The 17843-nt window shown below is 40.7% G+C and overlaps 1 protein-coding gene across 31 annotated transcripts in view; it reads left to right on the top strand.

The window, feature by feature from the left end:
- The first annotated feature begins 1239 nt into the window (after positions 1-1239).
- The window catches only part of PUM1 (pumilio RNA binding family member 1), a 138384-nt gene continuing 121780 nt past the window's right edge, over positions 1240-17843 (top strand). For 18 of the 31 annotated variants that reach the window (XM_082685625.1, XM_082685624.1, XM_082685623.1 and 15 more), the window contains exons 1-2: positions 1240-1505; positions 5804-6177. In XM_082685625.1, the coding sequence (XP_082541751.1) occupies positions 5815-6177 (363 nt within the window). In that variant the 5' untranslated portion in view covers positions 1240-1505; positions 5804-5814. Of the gene's footprint in view, positions 1506-5803; positions 6178-17843 lie in introns of those variants that run through there. The other 13 variants (XM_082685629.1, XM_082685628.1, XM_082685622.1 and 10 more) reach the window with 3 other exon arrangements.

The following is a 17843-nucleotide window of genomic DNA, read 5'->3' as shown; positions in this document are numbered from 1 at the left end:
GTCTGTTTATTTTGGATTGCTCTTTTTACTTTTTAAAAAATTTTTATTTTTTAAAAAAGATTTTATTTATTTATTTGACAGAGAGAGACAGCAAGAGAGGGAACACAAGCCAGAGGAGTGAGAGAGCCCAAGGTGGGGCTCTGAGCGGAAAGGCAGACACTTAACCCACTGAGCCATCCAGGCGCCCCTGGATTACTCTTAAAAAAAAAAAAAATTCATTAGAGATGTTCTGTATTTATCATGAAGATTAACCTTCTACCATGCATATTGCAATATTTTAAAGCTTATTTTCTCATTTGTTCTACTTTGTGACATCTCTATGTGAAAAACGTTTAAATATCTTTCAATTTAAAAAATAACTAATTGATTTTCGTTCATTATAAACGTTTTTCCTTCCTCCAGTTATAAAGTTTCCTGGCATATCCCCTTCTGGTCTTGTGTAGTATTGGGGTTTGCCTACGTTTTCCATCCATCTTGGGCTTAGTGGGAGATACAATAGCCATATCTTATCAAATACTACTGATTTTAAAAGTCACTCGCATCAAATGGCCAAATTTCTTTTCCTCCTTGAAGCTGGGCAGTATGACAACAGCGAACACTGGTTGAGTGCTTACGAACAGGGTCGGCTTTATGTCTTTGGTTTTGGTTTACGGCTCTGCTACTGCGGTCTCAAAATTCCTTAAACGATTTTGAACAAGGGGCCCCACACCTTCATGGTGCACGGAACCCTGAAAATTATGCTTTGGTCCCGTTTACAAGTCCTAGGAGGCACTGTACCAAGCGCTGGAGATCTTTAAAAGGAATAAGAAGCCACATTATTTCACTTAATCTTCACGGCAGTTCTGTTGAGTAGCCGTTCTCATTTTCCTCTTCACTCTCTAAATGGGGCGATGGAGGCAGGAAGATTAAACAAGGCCCCAGAGCCGGAAAGCTGCAGCAAAGGGGTCAGAAGTCAGCACCTGTCCAGCCAGAGCCGAGCGATAAGCAAGAGTCCCTCAGCCCCGCAGGCTGCTGCAATCTGGCGGTGAGGCTGGGAGCGCGCGGGAGCGGGCGGTGCCGCGTCTACCGTCCCTCGGGGAGCCGGCGGGGCGCCCCTGTCCGACCCCCCGGGGCCCTGCTCCGTGCGGCGCGTGGCCTGGCGCCCGCAAACACCACGGGCGCTCCTGTGCCGGCGCGGGACCCCGCCTTCTGCCCGCGACTGCGCGCGCTCGCCTAGCGGGCGGGCCCTCGCGCGCGCAGCGGTTGTGTTGCCTGCGAGTTTCCCAAGTTCACACAGGCCCTGGGTTGGCATGGCAACCAGGCAACCTGTTCCAGAGCCGCCTGCCTTCTCTGCACATGCCGCTGCCACAGCCGGAGCCGGGGCCAGAGCCTATCCCAGGATGCACCGCGCCAGCCCCGTCCCCAGTGGGCCGCCATGTTGTCGGAGTGAAAGGTAAGGGGGAGCGAGAGCGCCGGAGAGAGAAGATCGGGGGGCTGAAATCCATCTTCATCCTACCGCTCCGCCCGTGAGTATCCGCACCCCGCCGGCCCCAAACGCTGCTCCGGACCCCCAGCGAGCAGATCGCCCCTTTGTATTGGTGTTTGAGAGCGGTTGTGGGGGTGAGAAGGGCTTTGGAAAAGCCGCCCGGGGCCCTGGCTGAGGCTTCTCACTCGCTGTTCCTCGTACATGTTTTGGAGTCAGCAGCAAGGCCCCTATTGTTATCAAAGGAGGGAGGGGGTGGGGAGCGGGGTCGAAGCGAGGAAAATGCCGGGGCTTTAGGCCCCGGCTCGGGGCAGAGACGTGCCTGTACATTTCGGCTGGGACCCGTTGGAGCCCCCGAAGATTGATGTTGCCATTCGGGTTGCTTTTTTGATGGGTTTGCGAAGCCGCGAGTCTTCTGTGTGGCCATGAAGTGTAATTCTGGGCCACCCTGGATTTCTTCGACTTCTTGAGCGGCCGTGGCAGTGCCGAAGCAGGAGGAACAATAAATCGCTTTAGAAGCAGCCTTGGCCCTTGTCTCCAGGCGAGACCCACCATGGGGGAACTTTGCGAGCCTTAAATGTGAAGAAGTGGCGATCAGGAAGTTTCAGATCGCTTTTTAGTCTCCTGGGTGCTTGGGGCCTTTTGTTTCCGTGAGAGCTTGGGTTTTCGGTGGGTTCTTCCTCGTCGAGCCTCCCTGGGCTGGTGAGTGTCTGTCTTAACTCAGAGAGGGGCTCACCCCTCGGTAGTAGGAAAACAGATAGTTTTAGTCCTCGCCGACGTTCTTGGTAAACAGGCATCGTTTGTTAGACTTGTCAGTACCACTCCCACGTCAAGTGAGGAATAAGCTCCTGTAACTTTTTCTCCCCACGAGAGCCCCCCCACCCCGTGTCCCCCGACGCGCGCGTACACACACACACACACGACAGATAGCATTAGGGACGGTTTTATCTTCCCCATAACTTGAAGAATTGTTACTCTTCATTGTCTAATTGATAATAACAAAAACAACAACAACAAAAAAACACTGTTTTTAGTTGTCCGTACCCAATCCGTTCCTTTTCTATTCTTCCTGGGATGAAGGATAATGAGAGTTTATGGAGGGTTTTGGGGGGTTCTGTTTTGAAGTCAGTTACTTCTGAAACAATAGGTTTATAGCTTTAGCTTTTGTTTGTTTTAAGAAACACCTAAAAACTCACCAAAACAAGCCAAGATTTGTGGCCCCCAAAGGACTTTTTGTAAACAAAATAAACATTTTAACTCTTTGCTGATTTTAACTTTCTAAAACACCCTTTGGGGCTGTTGATTGTTTATCAGGATCTTTGGGAAATGCTGGATTTTGCACTTTGAATTAGCATTTCGCCTTAGCTACAGTTGAATTCATTTTGTTCAAGGCCACAGCTTTTTGAAGTTGGGTTTGAAGTTTAGTTTGGGTTTGAGTTGAAGTGCTTTAAAGTAAATTTATGACCACAGATTTTTTTTCCCCCCTCAGTGTGGCAAAAAAATAAACACCTTTTAAACTAAGCATTTTAGTTAAAGGAAGGTGAGTGGTGGAGAAATTAAACTGTGTTCCTTTGCTTGAAATAAAATGTTAGTGATATTGCAAGAAAAACTTTCATGAAAACAGTTTGAAAACTTTGGAAGAGTAACTAGAATCAGCGCTTATTTCTAGTTGCTTAAAATAATTTTTATAATGTGCTGTTTGTAAAAAGTCACATTTCAAATGGTACACATAACTTTTCAGTGGGCTTTGAGAGTTTTCTCTAAAAGGCATCAGCAATTTAAATGTTTTCTGATATTTAAGTGATTTCTTAATTTTTGTGCTGTAATTGCCAAGATATTACACAACTACCCAAGACACATGTTAATTGCTTAGGTATTTGCTCACTTTCAAACTGTCCCTTCTGCCAGGTTTTCTCTTGTTTCAGAAACTGCCTTGCCTCATTAGGTAAAGCAGGAAGTCTTAGGGCAAACAGATAGCTTTACAAAAGCCAATTGTTTTGTTTGAACTTTTTTATGGGAACTCCTCCCCCCAGGCCAGCCCCTTGTTTGACTGTAGTAGTGAGAGTTTCAGAGGTAAACCTTTTTCATATGGAAATTATTCGTTAGATAAGTATTGTGGCAAATCTTTTATTTTAGTAAAGATTGCATTTGCTATTTTAGGAATCCTCTTAGGAACTGGTGCTTCATTGCCTTAACTGGTGGTAACTGAATGGCTGGGGTCCCAGCATGGTGACTTTAAAGTTACCCAAAAGTTTTATATTGTTTTATTTTGATGAAAAACAAGCAAACAAATTTGTGAGTCCTAGAGAAAGCATTTCTTCTATTTTCTAGGTGGGGAACAGGCTCTGAGAGGTTGCTGTTTTAGTGGTAAAACTTAGGTTTTGGGACTCCTTGCTTGCTGTAGAACAGACTGTTAAATTGATATTCCCTTGTGGAAGAAAATGGAACTGGCTACTGTTGGTAATAAGAGGGCAATGAGTTTGTTTGGTGATGGATAGTAATTAGACTTATTGTGATCATTTCAAGTGTATACAAATATCCAGTCATTATGTTGCACTCATGAAAACTAATACCATGTTATGTGTCAGTTATACGTCCATAAAAAGGGGCAATTAATTCTTTTGAAATTCAAACAGGAGGGTATTAGACTGCTTGGCACTTTGCAGACACCTATGGTAAATACAGCTATATGACTTTTTGGTTTTGGTACGTAAGCATGAACATGAGTTTATTCATGAAATCAGAAACTAGTTGAAAGCTAGACTACCCACTACCCTAGTAAGATTCTGATGGATTGGAATTGTTAACTGAAACTAGGCATTTCCAAATTAGGCTTTGAATAAATTACAGATTCCATTGTGTTGTCTTCTGGCTTCAAAACATGAATTGTGAGAAGCAGTTCTTTATCAGGAAGCTTAATTCTATAAAGAAATAACTTAATAGATTCCTCATAAATCTTGTGAATGGGTTTTTGGAATGTTACAGTAGGGCTTGGTGGAGAGAGCAGGCATTGTAGCAGTGGACTATTAAATTGATAGCCTTGAAATTGGACTCCAGTGAGTATAGACAGTTATAGTCTAATAGGTAACTTATTACTTTGTAGCAATTTTAAAAGCACCCACAGGCTGACAAATGTTCTGTATTATGTACAAATGTAGTTTTTGATTTTAAGAAATTTAAATAGTAACATTTCATAGTAACATTTTAGAGATTCTTTGTTCCAGAAAAGAGTAGTGGGTGCAAGTGAGAGAAATAGTATCTGTGTGTAGCAAGAGGTGGATACAACTAAGCTTGGTGTAAACAGGTTTATTTGTCATGTTTTAAAGATTTTATTTTTTAAGTAATCTTCCTACCCAAATTGGAGCTCCAGCCCACAACCCGGAGATCAAGAGTCGCAAACTCCACAGTCTGGGCCAGCCAGGTGCCCCTAAAACAGATTTAGGTTTGATTCTCTCTTCTACAACTCAGCATGGCCTTTGGCACACCATGTAGCCTTAGAATTTTCATTTGTAAAGTAGGACTGATAAGATACTACTGTCTGCAATATATTTGCCACACAGTTGTTACTGAGGCATCTTTTTTTTACAGTGAGGCTTTCTACACTAGTAAAGTGTTTGGATTTGGTTGGTCTCATCCTGTTTATAAAGGAATAATGATGTGATTACAGTTGTAAATTATTGGTAAAAATTTCCACCCCCTTGCCCAACAGCGGCTAAAAATGGTTTAGGCTGAGAACATTCTGTTGCTGTTCTTGGTCAGGGGGCCTTATATTCCTTCAAAGAGCATCCTATGACTGTGTTGGACATTTTAAAGGATCTTCTCAAGTTTTAGACAGTCTGAGTCATTGCTAATTATATAGAGTTTGGATTTTTGTTTGGTTTATTGGCTTATATTTGCTCTATTTGTAAAGTGGTATTTCATAGATCTCTTGTTCATTTAAGAAGTATTTGCAGAATTGGCTTAAGGTGCAAATAAGTTGGGTAGAGGAGCCATTGATTGAAGTCCAATTCTATGTTGTTAGGTTTGGTAACAACATAAGCTTTCCTGAAGTTGCTGTATTAAATTTTGATCTCAGTGCCTTGTCATACTGCCTGCAACCAACCAACTACATTTGTTTTCACACCTGCTTGTATTCAGCAACTTAAAAATAGAGGTTTCAGTCTGGAAAATTGTGTAAATACTGTAAAATATTTAGCTGCTTGGTAGAATTGGTTATAGATGTGGTACTGCAAAAGACACGGGGCTCATATTTTTGTATTGGTATATATCAAGTTTTTTTTTTATTCAAGTTATGTTTTTAAAAACACAAATTTTAAACATTTGTAACCTCTTTGTCCTTAGGTGTTGGTGGAATGAGCGTTGCATGTGTCTTGAAGAGAAAAGCAGTGCTTTGGCAGGACTCTTTCAGCCCCCACCTGAAACATCACCCTCAAGAACCAGCTAATCCCAACATGCCTGTTGTTTTGACATCTGGAACAGGGTCGCAAGCGCAGCCACAACCAGCTGCAAATCAGGCTCTTGCAGCTGGGACACACTCGAGCCCTGTCCCAGGATCGATAGGAGTTGCAGGCCGTTCCCAAGACGACGCTATGGTGGACTACTTCTTTCAGAGGCAGCATGGTGAGCAGCTTGGGGGAGGAGGCAGTGGTGGAGGCGGCTATAATAATAGCAAACATCGATGGCCTACTGGGGATAACATTCATGCAGAACATCAGGTAAAAAAAAAGTTCACTATTTCAGCTTTGAAATTCTTTTATAATCTCTGTTCACTTAGGATATGTGCTTTCAATGAATGTCTTTAAAAGCCTAAATTGCTAATTTCATTTGGTCCAAACATAAGAGTTACTTGTTTTAAAGGATAAATGTTGTAATACTGTTACTGGGTCATTTATCGTGCTAAATAGTAAACCATCAATTCATTTAAGAAAAGTCAGGGTTATTTTAATGTGCATGTGCTACATTTTCACATATGCTTCTTTTTTTATTTTTTAGGTTTTATTATTTTTTTTATTTGAGAGTGAGAGATAGCAAGGGAGAGCATGAGCAGTGGGGAGGAGAGGGGGAAACAGGTTCCCTGCTTAGGGATCATGACCTGAGCCAAAGGCAGATGTTTAACTGACTGAGCCACCCAGGTGCCTCCCCATACATACTTTTTAAAGCAAGGATACTTTTTCCGCTTTGACATATATTCTTTTAAGAACTGTTTGGACTGTTTATAGCCTGCATCCATATTTTCAAAGCCTTTCCTGTTGGGTGTGGGTGACTTTAGTTTTTAAAATGTTATAGTTAAAGGTTACTAGGAAGTTGGTAACAAAGTAGTTGCTCGGGTGAGATTTATTTGAAATGGAACTGGTATATTTGATGTTTTGTGTCAGAGAAGAGTGGTTGTGGCTTTTAGGTTTCAACCATCTTTGTCCTCTTGTTCTAAGCACTCCTTTCATTTGGTTAATTTTGACGTGCTAACTCTTAATTCAAAACCACAGCTAGAATCACAGCTTATTTTACTGAGAAGAGTGTTTTGCCTGATCTGTGTTTCCTAACTTATTCATAGTGATGAAAGGATTAGTATATTTAATCAGGCTATTCTTTGACACAAGGTATAGGTTGAATTTGCAGAGGGTTCATTTCATACTGTCAGTGTCTGAGTACTGACTAGCAAAAGCAACTGACATCTTTCACTAGGTCTCTGGTGTTTCTGTTCTGTTTCAGAAATAAATCAGGTACGAGCACATTTGCAAATTTGAATTCTCAGTTGTGCTTTCCCTGACCCTTCCAAAAAGGCAGTGTGTGTGCCATGGTGTTATACCATAGTAGAAATGAGGAGGTGGTGTTTACTTCTTATTCATGAGATTTATGAGATTTATTGAGCACATTAATTATATGTCTTTGGTTTATTGGAACAATCCTCAGTATTAGTGCTGATTGATAAGAACATAGTATGTGTAGGTAGGTGAGGGACAGTAAAAAGTTAGACATACAGGTTTTTTTCTTTATTTTTTTTTTTTAAAGATTTATTTAGTGAGTGAGTGGGGGGCAGTGCATGGGAAGGGTGGAGAGAATCCTAAACAGATTCCATGCCAACTGCAGAGCTTGTTGTGGTGCTTGATCTCAATGACTCTGACTGAGATCGTAACCTGAGTTGTAACCAAGACCTGGACACTCAACCGACTGAACCACCTAAGTGCCTCTAGAGGGCTTTGTCTGCCCTTAGGGCACATTCTGTCTTCTTTGTTTATTTAAGATTTTATTTATTTATTTAGAGCATAAGTTGGGGGAGGGGGAGAGGGAGAGAAAGAATCTCAAGCAGACTCCTTGCTGAGAGTGGAGCCTAACACAGGGCTTGATCTCACAACCCTGACATGACCTGAGCTGAGATCTGGAGTCCGATGCTTAACTGACCGTCACATACATGCCCCAGGGCACTTTTTAATCTTTAAGGCACTATATTTCTTTCCTGTTTTCCTGGAGTCTTGCAGGTGGGAATCAGATTTTATTCACCTCAGTATCCCATTTCCCTGGAATTTGGCATATAATAGAGCTTCAGAGGAAATCTGTTAAACACATGAATCCCTAATCCTTTGGCTTTAAAATAAAATTGGAGAAAAAGGATATTGTCACAAAGAGAAGGGCCTTGAATGCCAGGGCTAAGATTTATTAATTCAATAGGCTGCAGGGTTTTCGAATGTGTGTGTATGGCTTTTATCCAGGGGTGTTCAGGAAGATTGAATTGGCAGTGAGAGATTGGAGTGGGTGAGGCATGGTGTGAGCAATGAAAAAAATAAGTTATGGGACTGAGAAATACAGAGTTTGTGGTGACTGAATTAGAAATCTTAGGTCCCTGAGAAAATGAAGTAATAAAGGAAGGAATAGAGAGGGGTATCTGGTTTGGGGCAAGATAATTAAATTTGGTTGTGTGTATGTTGAATTTGAGATGTAGACAGCTGTACATGTAGAGACCAGAGTAGGAGGTGTTTGGTTTGGATGGTATCTATGTAGTGGCATATGTGGAAGGCCTGTAATCTTTGCCTTATTGGCTAAACATTGTTTAGAAATCATAAATATTGGTTTGAAAAATCTCTATTATAGATCTTGTGTTGTCTTTTCTAATGATAGGCTGTTGGGTAAAGCTTAAAGGAGAATCAAGGTGCTCACCTGTCTTGGGCGAGGTGGGAGAATCAAACTCGGGGTCAGTTTTGGCAGAGCTCTAAGCTCCAATTTTAGTATATGTGCTGCCGAAGCGAGCACGGCAGAGCTCTAAGCTCTAGAATCTGGTTGTGCTGTGCAAGTTAACAAGTGTTTATTGAAGGCTTAGTCTGGGTTGTGTCGTATGCTGAGCTTTATTTTAAGGAACCACATCTGACTTGTTGAGCAGTTTTATGTGGGTCAGTTAGCAAACTGGAGTTACTGTTAAATGGTGAAACCTGTTCCATACCCAGGGGCCTAAACCAGTGAACCAACTTGGAATTGGCACTCATCACAAAATAGTTCTGTTGGGCCAGACACATGATCTAATGAAGAGTGTTAGAGAAACTCAGGGTAGTTGCTGTGTTGCAGATATGGGCCACACACAGATTACCTCTTCTGAGTCATTATAGTGTATTATAATTTACTGGGTTTGATGTTGATCTCATCTCTTGGTCTGAACTGTTCCAGGGCAGAGACTGTTGTGTTTTTCATGCCCCTTTGTCAGGTAATGTCTGTAATTTTTGTGTTGATTGAATGAGGACCTTAAATTCTTCAGATTTGTACTCAGGTAAAGTGGGAGATCTTACAGGTCAGCTGTCCTGTGGGGAAACACAGGTAACAGGTAGGCAGAGGTGAGTATAGCATAATTGAAGAGTGGAGGGGCCTGTCATTAAGCAGACAATCACTGCCCTCATCAGCCACTGTTACTGACTGGAGGAATAAAAAGGTGTTTGATCTGTCAAATGGGAACCACTGATGGGGGTAGAAACATTTATATTTTAGGCACTGGGCTATATTTCCTGTACTTAAGTCTCAGAACAATGCCATGGGGGAGTTAATATCCTTTTTGAGAGAGTAGAAACTGAAGCTTAGTTGCCAGTTGGAATCTGGTTTTGAAATCAGGTCTTTGTGAGTCCATTTCCCATGCTCTCTCTGTATTTCTGGCCCCCCTCCCCCAATAGTTTAAACCTTAAAAACTAAACCAAAACAAACAAAGTGACTGCAGCAAAGTAGCACAATTCGAGGTCAGAGAATTGCCATAATTTTGCTTGAATTTTAGAGATGATAAACTTAATAATACGGAGTGGAATATAAATAATGTTGACCTTTCTCCTAGAATTTCAAGAGTGCCTTTTTTTTTTTTTCCACAGTACCAGCAATGCAAACGTCCGTTTCCCCCGCAGATTTGTTTTTATTTACATGTGTATTTATTCTATTTAGTAATTGTGAGAAACTTACATATATCAAGACTGAATCAATATAAAGTGATCTACTTGCCATACTTGCCAGCACATTCTGCTGTCGTAACCCTTGGGATGTTAATTCCTCTTTGGTGGGCTTACTTCCTTAGCTTTTTTTTTTTTTTTTAAAGGCCTTTTGGCATAATGGAACAAATTTGATCGAATTGGCAGAATGCTTTTAGCAGTGAACTGGCGAAGTAAAGAATATCACAGGCTGTGATGCCAGCCGGCAGTGTTGGAGGGAAGGAAACTGTTTATTATTCCAAGTACCTTAGAGCCGTTTCTCTCATTATTACTCTTATGAACAATCAGTTTTTTTACAATTAAAACTTTTTTTTTCACCTTTTGAAATTAGGATTTTCCTGCCTGATGTAGAAATTCTCTTAGTGTCTGAGTTTTCCCCTCTTTTAATAGTGAGCTCTTTAAGCTGTGCCTAAATGTGTATGTGTGTGCACGTGTATATGTATACACACACATAAATATACATGTCTTGTTTTTTTTTTAAAGGTTTATTTATTTATTTATTTATTTGACAGAGAGGAATCACAAGTAGATGGAGAGGCAGGCAGAGAGAGAGAGAGAAAGAGAGGGAAGCAGGCTCCCTGCTGAGCAGAGAGCCCGATGCGGGACTCGATCCCAGGACCCTGAGATCATGACCTGAGCCGAAGGCAGCGGCTTAACCCACTGAGCCACCCAGGCGCCCCTACATGTCTTTTTTTAATACATGAATTTTATTTTGAAGTATAAACCTTAAGGGATAATCAGCACGAGGCTCTTTAATTAAGAGCTTGAGAACATGTGTTGAGGTGATATGTACTACTTTAAAAATCTTATAAGCTTTATTTACAATTTAAAATAATTTAATTTAAAATATTTTAAAATTTAAAATTTAAGTTTAAGGGGCGCCTGGGTGGCTCAGTGGGTTAAAGCCTCTGCCCTCGGCTCAGGTCATGGTCCCAAGGTCCTGGGATCATGCCCTGCAGGGAGCCTGCCTCCCCCCCTCTCTCTGTCTGCCTCTCTGCCTACTTGAGATCTCTCTCTGTCAAGTAAATAAATAAAATCTTTAAAAAATTTAAGTTTAAAATTGAACTGTTTATTTTTATTATTTTATTAAAAATTTTAAAAAAGATTTTTTGTTTATTTAAAAGAGTTTGAGAGTGAGAAAGAGGATGAGTTGGGGGAGAGGCAGGCTTCCTGCTGAGCAGGGAGCCTGATATGGGGCTCAATCCGAGAGCCCCCAAGATCATGACCTGAGCTAAAGACAGATGCTTAACAGACTGAGCTGACCCAGGTGCCTCAGGTGTCACTTCCTTTAATACTTAAAATTACTGTATTTGGGGACACCTGGGTGGCTCAGTTGGTTAAGCAGCTGCCTTCGGCTGGGGTCATGATCCCAGTGTCCTGGGATGGAGTCCCCCATCGGGCTCCTTGCTCGGCAGGGAGCCTGCCTTTCCCTCTGCCTCTGCCTCTGCCTGCCATTCTGTCTGCCTGTGCTTGCTCTCTCCCTCTCTCTCTCTGATAAAATAAATAAAATCTTAAAAAAAAAAATTACTGTATTTGACATACTTAGAAACTTCAGAGCCTCATTTTTGGGCCGAGTTGAATGAAGTCTTTGGAGGGGAGTGAGGGAAAGAAGTCTCATGAATTTTGTATTTTTGGCCCGTAAAAACTTACACGTAGTAAACAAGACATCTTATTTAAAAATCTTGCCTACAAAAAAGTTTGTATTTATTTGTTTTTTGTGTGTGTACTTGTTTTAACAGTAATTTTTATAACCCGAGAACTTTTATTTTGAACAGCATTAAAGGTTTCATCATGCAAAAAACCCAAGGTCAAGTCTTTGATTTGTTGGATTATTTTATTCTCTTATTGTGAAATCTGTTTTCTCTGTAAACTGCTGTGAGATAAAGTGTGTGATGAAATAGGGAAAAAATTTTAGGGTTGACCAATTGAACTGTGTGGCCTCTGTCCTGGTTTTTAAGGAGCAGGGATAGGTAGCTCTGCTTTGGTGAAAGGAAATTTAGAGGGCAACCTCACAGATCTTTTTCACTTTTGCTAGTAGTCTGTTGGTTCTAGGATAGATGAGTATCCACCATGGGTTGATAGCCAGTGGTAGATAATTCTAGATAGCCAGGCGAAAGTCAGTGAATGAACCTTCTTTTTGATTCTTCCTACCCCCATTTTTTTTCACTTGGTGATTTCATCTTTTTTTTTTTTTTAAAGATTTTATTTATTTATTTGACAGACAGAGATCACAAGTAGGCAGAGAAGCAGGCAGAGAGAGAGGAGGAAGCAGGCTCCCTGCTGAGCAAGAGAGCCCAATTCGGGGGCTCCATCCCAGGACTCTGGGACCATGACCTGAGCTGAAGGCAGAGGCTTTAACCCACTGAGCCACCCAGGCGCCCCGGTAGTTTCATCTTTTAATGGTATCTTGACACCTGCCCTTGATAATGGCTGTGGTTACTCTCCAGTGGCTGTGAGTTAGTCCTTATATTTGTAATTATTAAATACTGTGTTAAACTGGGAGGGAGCTCAAGTATCCAGGTATTCCCCATACTGACAATCTTGTCATTCTCTGGAGATTTTCTCTGTTGTCCCTGCTGAATGATTGTGTTAGACTGTGAGCCTCTTAGCTTCCTGGGTAGAGTGCTTATTGGTTAACATTGTTCTTGAAAGCTGAACAGTCCACGCTGCCGTATTTTGTTTTGTGCCAGTACTCCTGGAGCCTTTTTCATTATATTTGGAGTTTACAGAGACTTAATGTTATGTACTTAACTTGGTTAGAATCATCATCAGCAGGCTTTCTTTGACTATAACTTTGAGAACTGTTTTCTATTTTTAAGAATTAGGTTCCAGTGTTAAAAAATCAGCATTCAGTCAGACGCTCTTCTCTAATTCTATGTGTGATACTTGATTGCCTGTGCCCCCAGATGGCAGCTTGCAGAGGTTTATGACCCATCTTTGTTTTGTTTTGGAAGGTGTTTGGTGTGGAGTTAGGAATTGTAGGATAGGTGGAAATGAGATGTAACAATGGGAAAATAAGGGTATGTCAGGAAAATGAAGGGAGTAAATTTAGAATTTATAAATATGTACTAGTGGGGTGGATTACAGAATTTGTTCTCAGATTCCCTGTGGAATTAAGTTTTTAATAAGTAACAGCAGTTACTTAGGAAGAGCTGTGTTTTAGCTTTCAGTTATGGATGTGTTTGTGAAGTGCTTTATAAGTAAAGTAATACGATGGTACTGTTTCTCAGCACACTTCTCTGTACTTGGAGAAGAGACACACATCTTTTGTGCATGGGTGTGTCTTGGCAATAGCATTTGCTGAATACTTTGTACAGCCTGAGCCTGATCACAGAATTATGCTTCCTCATGTTGTGGAAAAAATACTTGGAAAAAAAGTTCTGACACTTGCTTAGAATCTGTCCACCCTTGGGAAATGTCTTAACATTCAGAGAGAAACATAGGACTGTCAACACACTACTAGGAGAGTAGTTTAGTGCTGAGGATAGGATAAATAATAGTTATTTTATTTTTTTAAATTTTAAAAATTTTTTTCATTTTTTAAAGATTTTATTTATTTGACAGACAGACATGACCAGTAGGCAGAGAGGCAGGCAGCGAGGTGGGTGGGAGGAAGCAAGCTCACCGCCAAGCAGAGAGCCGATGCGGGGCTCAATCCCAGGACCTGGGATCATGACCGGAGCTGAAGGCAGAGGCTTAACCCAGGTGCCCCAGTAGTTATTTTATTTTTTGGTTGAGTGATTTCTGGCCCTCTTTGCTCTATTTTTTACTTTCAGTTTCTTCATTTTCTGGATATAGTAAGGAGATGTAATGAGAGAGTGGCTTCTGCTCATTGGACTGCTTTGGCAATTTGCACCCTGCCTACCACTGTAGCATGGAGTGATGGGCAGTGATCAGCATTAGGTTGGGGAGTTTAATTTGGAAATCTGACTGAAGAACTTGGGCCTGAAGGGTGTACATGGCATTGGTGATAAAATTATAGTTGAAGAGTTATTGGACCTTTTTCAGAGGAATGCTTTTCTATTTTTTTTTTCCATGTAATACTGTTAGAGAACTGTTGGTTTTAAAATGGTTTCAGAAGATTTAGCAGATGTGGATTTGTCTATTTATTTCCTTTAGTAAGTGCTCTTTTATGGTTAAAATACTGTTTCTAGTGTTCTTATGAACCTCAGCAGGAAAATTCTTAGGTTTGTGGATGTCGAAGGCCCTAAAATTTTTTTAAGTAATTGCCTTATTGATACATAATTAATCCATTTAAAGTGTATAAGTCAGGGTACCTGGGTGGCTCAGTGGGTTAAGCCTCTGCCTTCAGCTCAGGTCATGATCTCGGGGTCCTGGGATCGAGCCCTGCATTGGGCTCTCTGCTCAGCGGGGAGCCTGCTTCCCCCTCTCTCTGCCTGCCTCTCTGTCTGCTTATGATCCCTCTCTGTCAAATAAATAAATAAAATCCTTAAAAAAAATGTACGGTTCATTTTTTTATTATATTCACAGAGTTGTCCAGCCATCATCACAGTCAGTTTTAGAATATTTTCATCACCCTGCAAAGAATATACCCAGTAGCATTTATTATTTTTTTAAAGGTTTTATTTATTTTTTGAGAAAGAGCACGTGTGTGCAGAAGTATGAGAGGAGCAAAGGGAGAGTTTCCCAAGCCTCGTCTGTGCTCAGCTTGAGCCCCTGCATGGGGCTGGATGTCATCATCCAGAGATTATGAGCTGAGCCGAAATCGGCATTCTAACGCTTAACCACCTGAGCCACCCTGGCACCTGAGTAGCATTCACTTTTTAGTCCTCAGCAACCACTAGTGGCAACTCTGTGTGGATTTGTCTGTTCTGGACATTTACCGATATGGGGCTTGATCCCAAGACCCTGGGACCATGACCCGAGCCAAAGGCAGAGGCTGACATTTAGTTATTTTTAAGGTGGTTTTACCTTTTTAATAATTGAAACCCAGGATCTGAATCAGAAATGTCTGGTTGCACTTTTCTGTAGGCTTTATTTTTTTTCTTCATGTAAGCTCTAGGCCCAGTGTGGGGCTGGAGTTGATGACCCTGAGATAGAGTCAAGAGTTGCATGCTTTACGGACTGAGCCAGCCAGACACTCAGTATTTTTTATTTTTTAAATTTTAATTTTTTAATTGAAATATAGTTAACATATTTTAGTGTTAGGTGTACAACACAGTGAGTTGACACATGCATTTTGAAATGATCACCATGATAAGTCTCGTTACCATTTGTTACATAAACCTATTATACTGTTATTGATTGTGTTTTCTATGCTGTACTTTACATTCCCATGACTTACTTATAGCTGGAAGTTTCTATTTCTTAATCCCCATTACCTTTTTGCCCATTCCCCTGAGCCCTGCTGCTGCCACCCCTGCAACTACCAGTTCTCTGTACTTAAGAATCTGCTTTGTTTGTTCAATTTTTAAAGATTCCATATATAAGTGAAATCATACTATATTTGTCTATTTCTGTATGATTTTATTTAACATATCGTCTAGGACTGTCCATGTTGTAACAAATGGAAAGATTTCATTCTTCTTTTTTTTTCCTTAAGATTTTTATTTATTCATTTGGGAGAGTGAGTATATATGCCTACAAGCTGGGGGGGGGTGTAAAGGGAAAGGGGGAAGCAGGCTCAATCCCAGGATCCTGAGTGGACGGCAAATGCTTAGCCAGATGAGCCATCCGGGTGCCCCAGATTTCATTCTTTTTTTTGTAACTGAGTAATATTCCATTGCATGTATATACCACATCTTTTTCCATTCATTTATCAGTGGACGCTTCGGCTGTTTCCTTACCTTGGCTATTATAAATAATGCTGTAGTGAATGAGGGGTGTATTTATCTTTCTGAATTAGTTTTTTCATTTTCTTTGAATAAATTCTGACAAGTGGAATTGCTGGATTATATGGTATTTCTAGTTTTGATTTTTTAAAAAGTTTATTTATTTAAGTAATCTCTGCATCCAACATGGGGCTCGAACTCCTGACTCTCGTGCTCTTCTCCTGAGTCTCGTGCTCTTCCAACTGAGCTAGCCAGGCACTCCTGTAGTTTCAGTTTTTTTGTAAAGATTTTATTTGAAAGAGAGAGAGAGGGAATGAGTTGAGAGGGAGAAGGAGAAGCAGACTCCTGCTGAGCAGGGAGCCTGATGTGGGGCTTTATCCCAGGACCCTAGGATCGTGACCGGAAGTGAAGGCTCCATCGACCAAGCCACCCAGGTGCCCCCCTCTAGTTTTAATTTTTTGAGGAACCTCCGTACTGTTTTCCATAGTCTCTGTACTGATTTACATACCTACCAACTGTGCACAAGGATTCCCTTTTCTCTACATCCTTGACCACACTTGTTATTTCTTGTCTTGTTTTTTTTGTTTTTTAATTTTTTTTTAGATTTTATTTATTTGAGAGAGAGTGCTCTTGAGAGAGGACCAGCCCAGGGGGTGGGCAGCAAAGGGAGAGGGACCATGACCTGAGCGGAAGACAGATGCATAATTGACTGAGCCACCTATTTGTTTGTCTTTTTTTTTTTTTTAAGATTTTATTTATTTATTTGGCTGGGGGAGAGAGATTGAGAGCACAAGCAGGGGGAATGGCAGGGATAGGGAGAAACAGGCTCCCTGCTGAGCTGAGAGCCTGATATGGGGATCTATCCTGGAACCCTGGGATCATGACCTGAGCAGAGGGCAGACGCTTAACAGATTGAACCACCCAGGTACCCTGGTTGAGTGTTAAGAGTCTTCCTGTAGTAGTATCGTGTCATCTGCAAATAGTGTTTATTTCTTCCTTACCAATTTGGATGCCTTTTATTTCTTTTTCTTGTTTGCTGTGGCTAGGACTTCCAGTTCTCCGTTGAATAAAGTGGCAAGATTGGGAGTCTTTGTCTCCTGATCATAGAGGAAAAGCTTTCAGGTTTTCACCCTTGAGTATGATGTTAGCTGTGGGTTTGTCAGATATGGCCTTTATCATGTTGAGGTGTATTTCCTCTATCCCCATTTTGTTGAGAGTTTTTGTTAACATGTGCCAGGGCTTTTTAGAAATAAGGTTGGGAGAGTCCGTTTATTTACAGCTTTATACCACAGATTGGGAATTTCTCTAAGCAACAGGTTTTACTGGAACTAATGGTAACAACCTCTCTCTCTGTGAAGTCAGTATTTTCAGGTTAACAGTGTAAACAAACTTGTTTACAACCGTGGGAAGAGGAATGCTTAAATTACAGAGAACAGCAGGTGTTTTCAGGGAACTCTACTCTTTAGATGTCATGAATATACAGTCAGTTGATCCACTAATGACAAATAATTTTTCTCTGTTAAAGGAAATTCCCTAAGGATTTTAATAGGAGAACACTTCATTAACCTAATTCTAGTTATTGTATGTATTTAAAAGCAACATACCTGCTGTTAATTAAAAAATGTTCTTTAATTTGCTAAGAATTTATTGATTTAAATTGTTTTTGCCCCCAGTTGGCCAAATTAAGGAGATACTACTTATAGGGGTCAGAAGCCTAATAAAATTCCAACCTGTGAAATTAATATAGTATTCTTTTCTATGAGGAAACCTAGTTTCATGAAGTGAGGAAGGAATTATAAAGAAGATTTCTTCTAGGTGAGAATTTCAGTGAGTGTGTACATTTAAATGAGTGCTAAGGTAGGGCTGTTTTGTGTTTGGGTGACACAAATCAGATGAGACTAAATTTTATATTAAATACAATTCCTTTGTTAATTTATTACCTAGAAAATGGGCTTTGAGTTCTAAGTAAGAGTGATGTACATGGGAAAAACACTGGTAGGAAATACGAGAAAATCCTGCTTTTATTTGGGTGGGTAGGGAGATTATGAGTAATTTTGTTTTGTCTTACATGTTTTGTATTTTCCAAATTTCAAACCCTGAAATTTTTATAGGTTGAAAAAGGAAAAAAGATAAACCTTA

This window comes from Mustela nivalis (assembly GCF_964662115.1).
Source record: "Mustela nivalis genome assembly, chromosome: 10".
Lineage (NCBI taxonomy): Eukaryota > Metazoa > Chordata > Mammalia > Carnivora > Mustelidae > Mustela > Mustela nivalis.
This window is presented reverse-complemented; position numbering and strand designations above follow the sequence as displayed.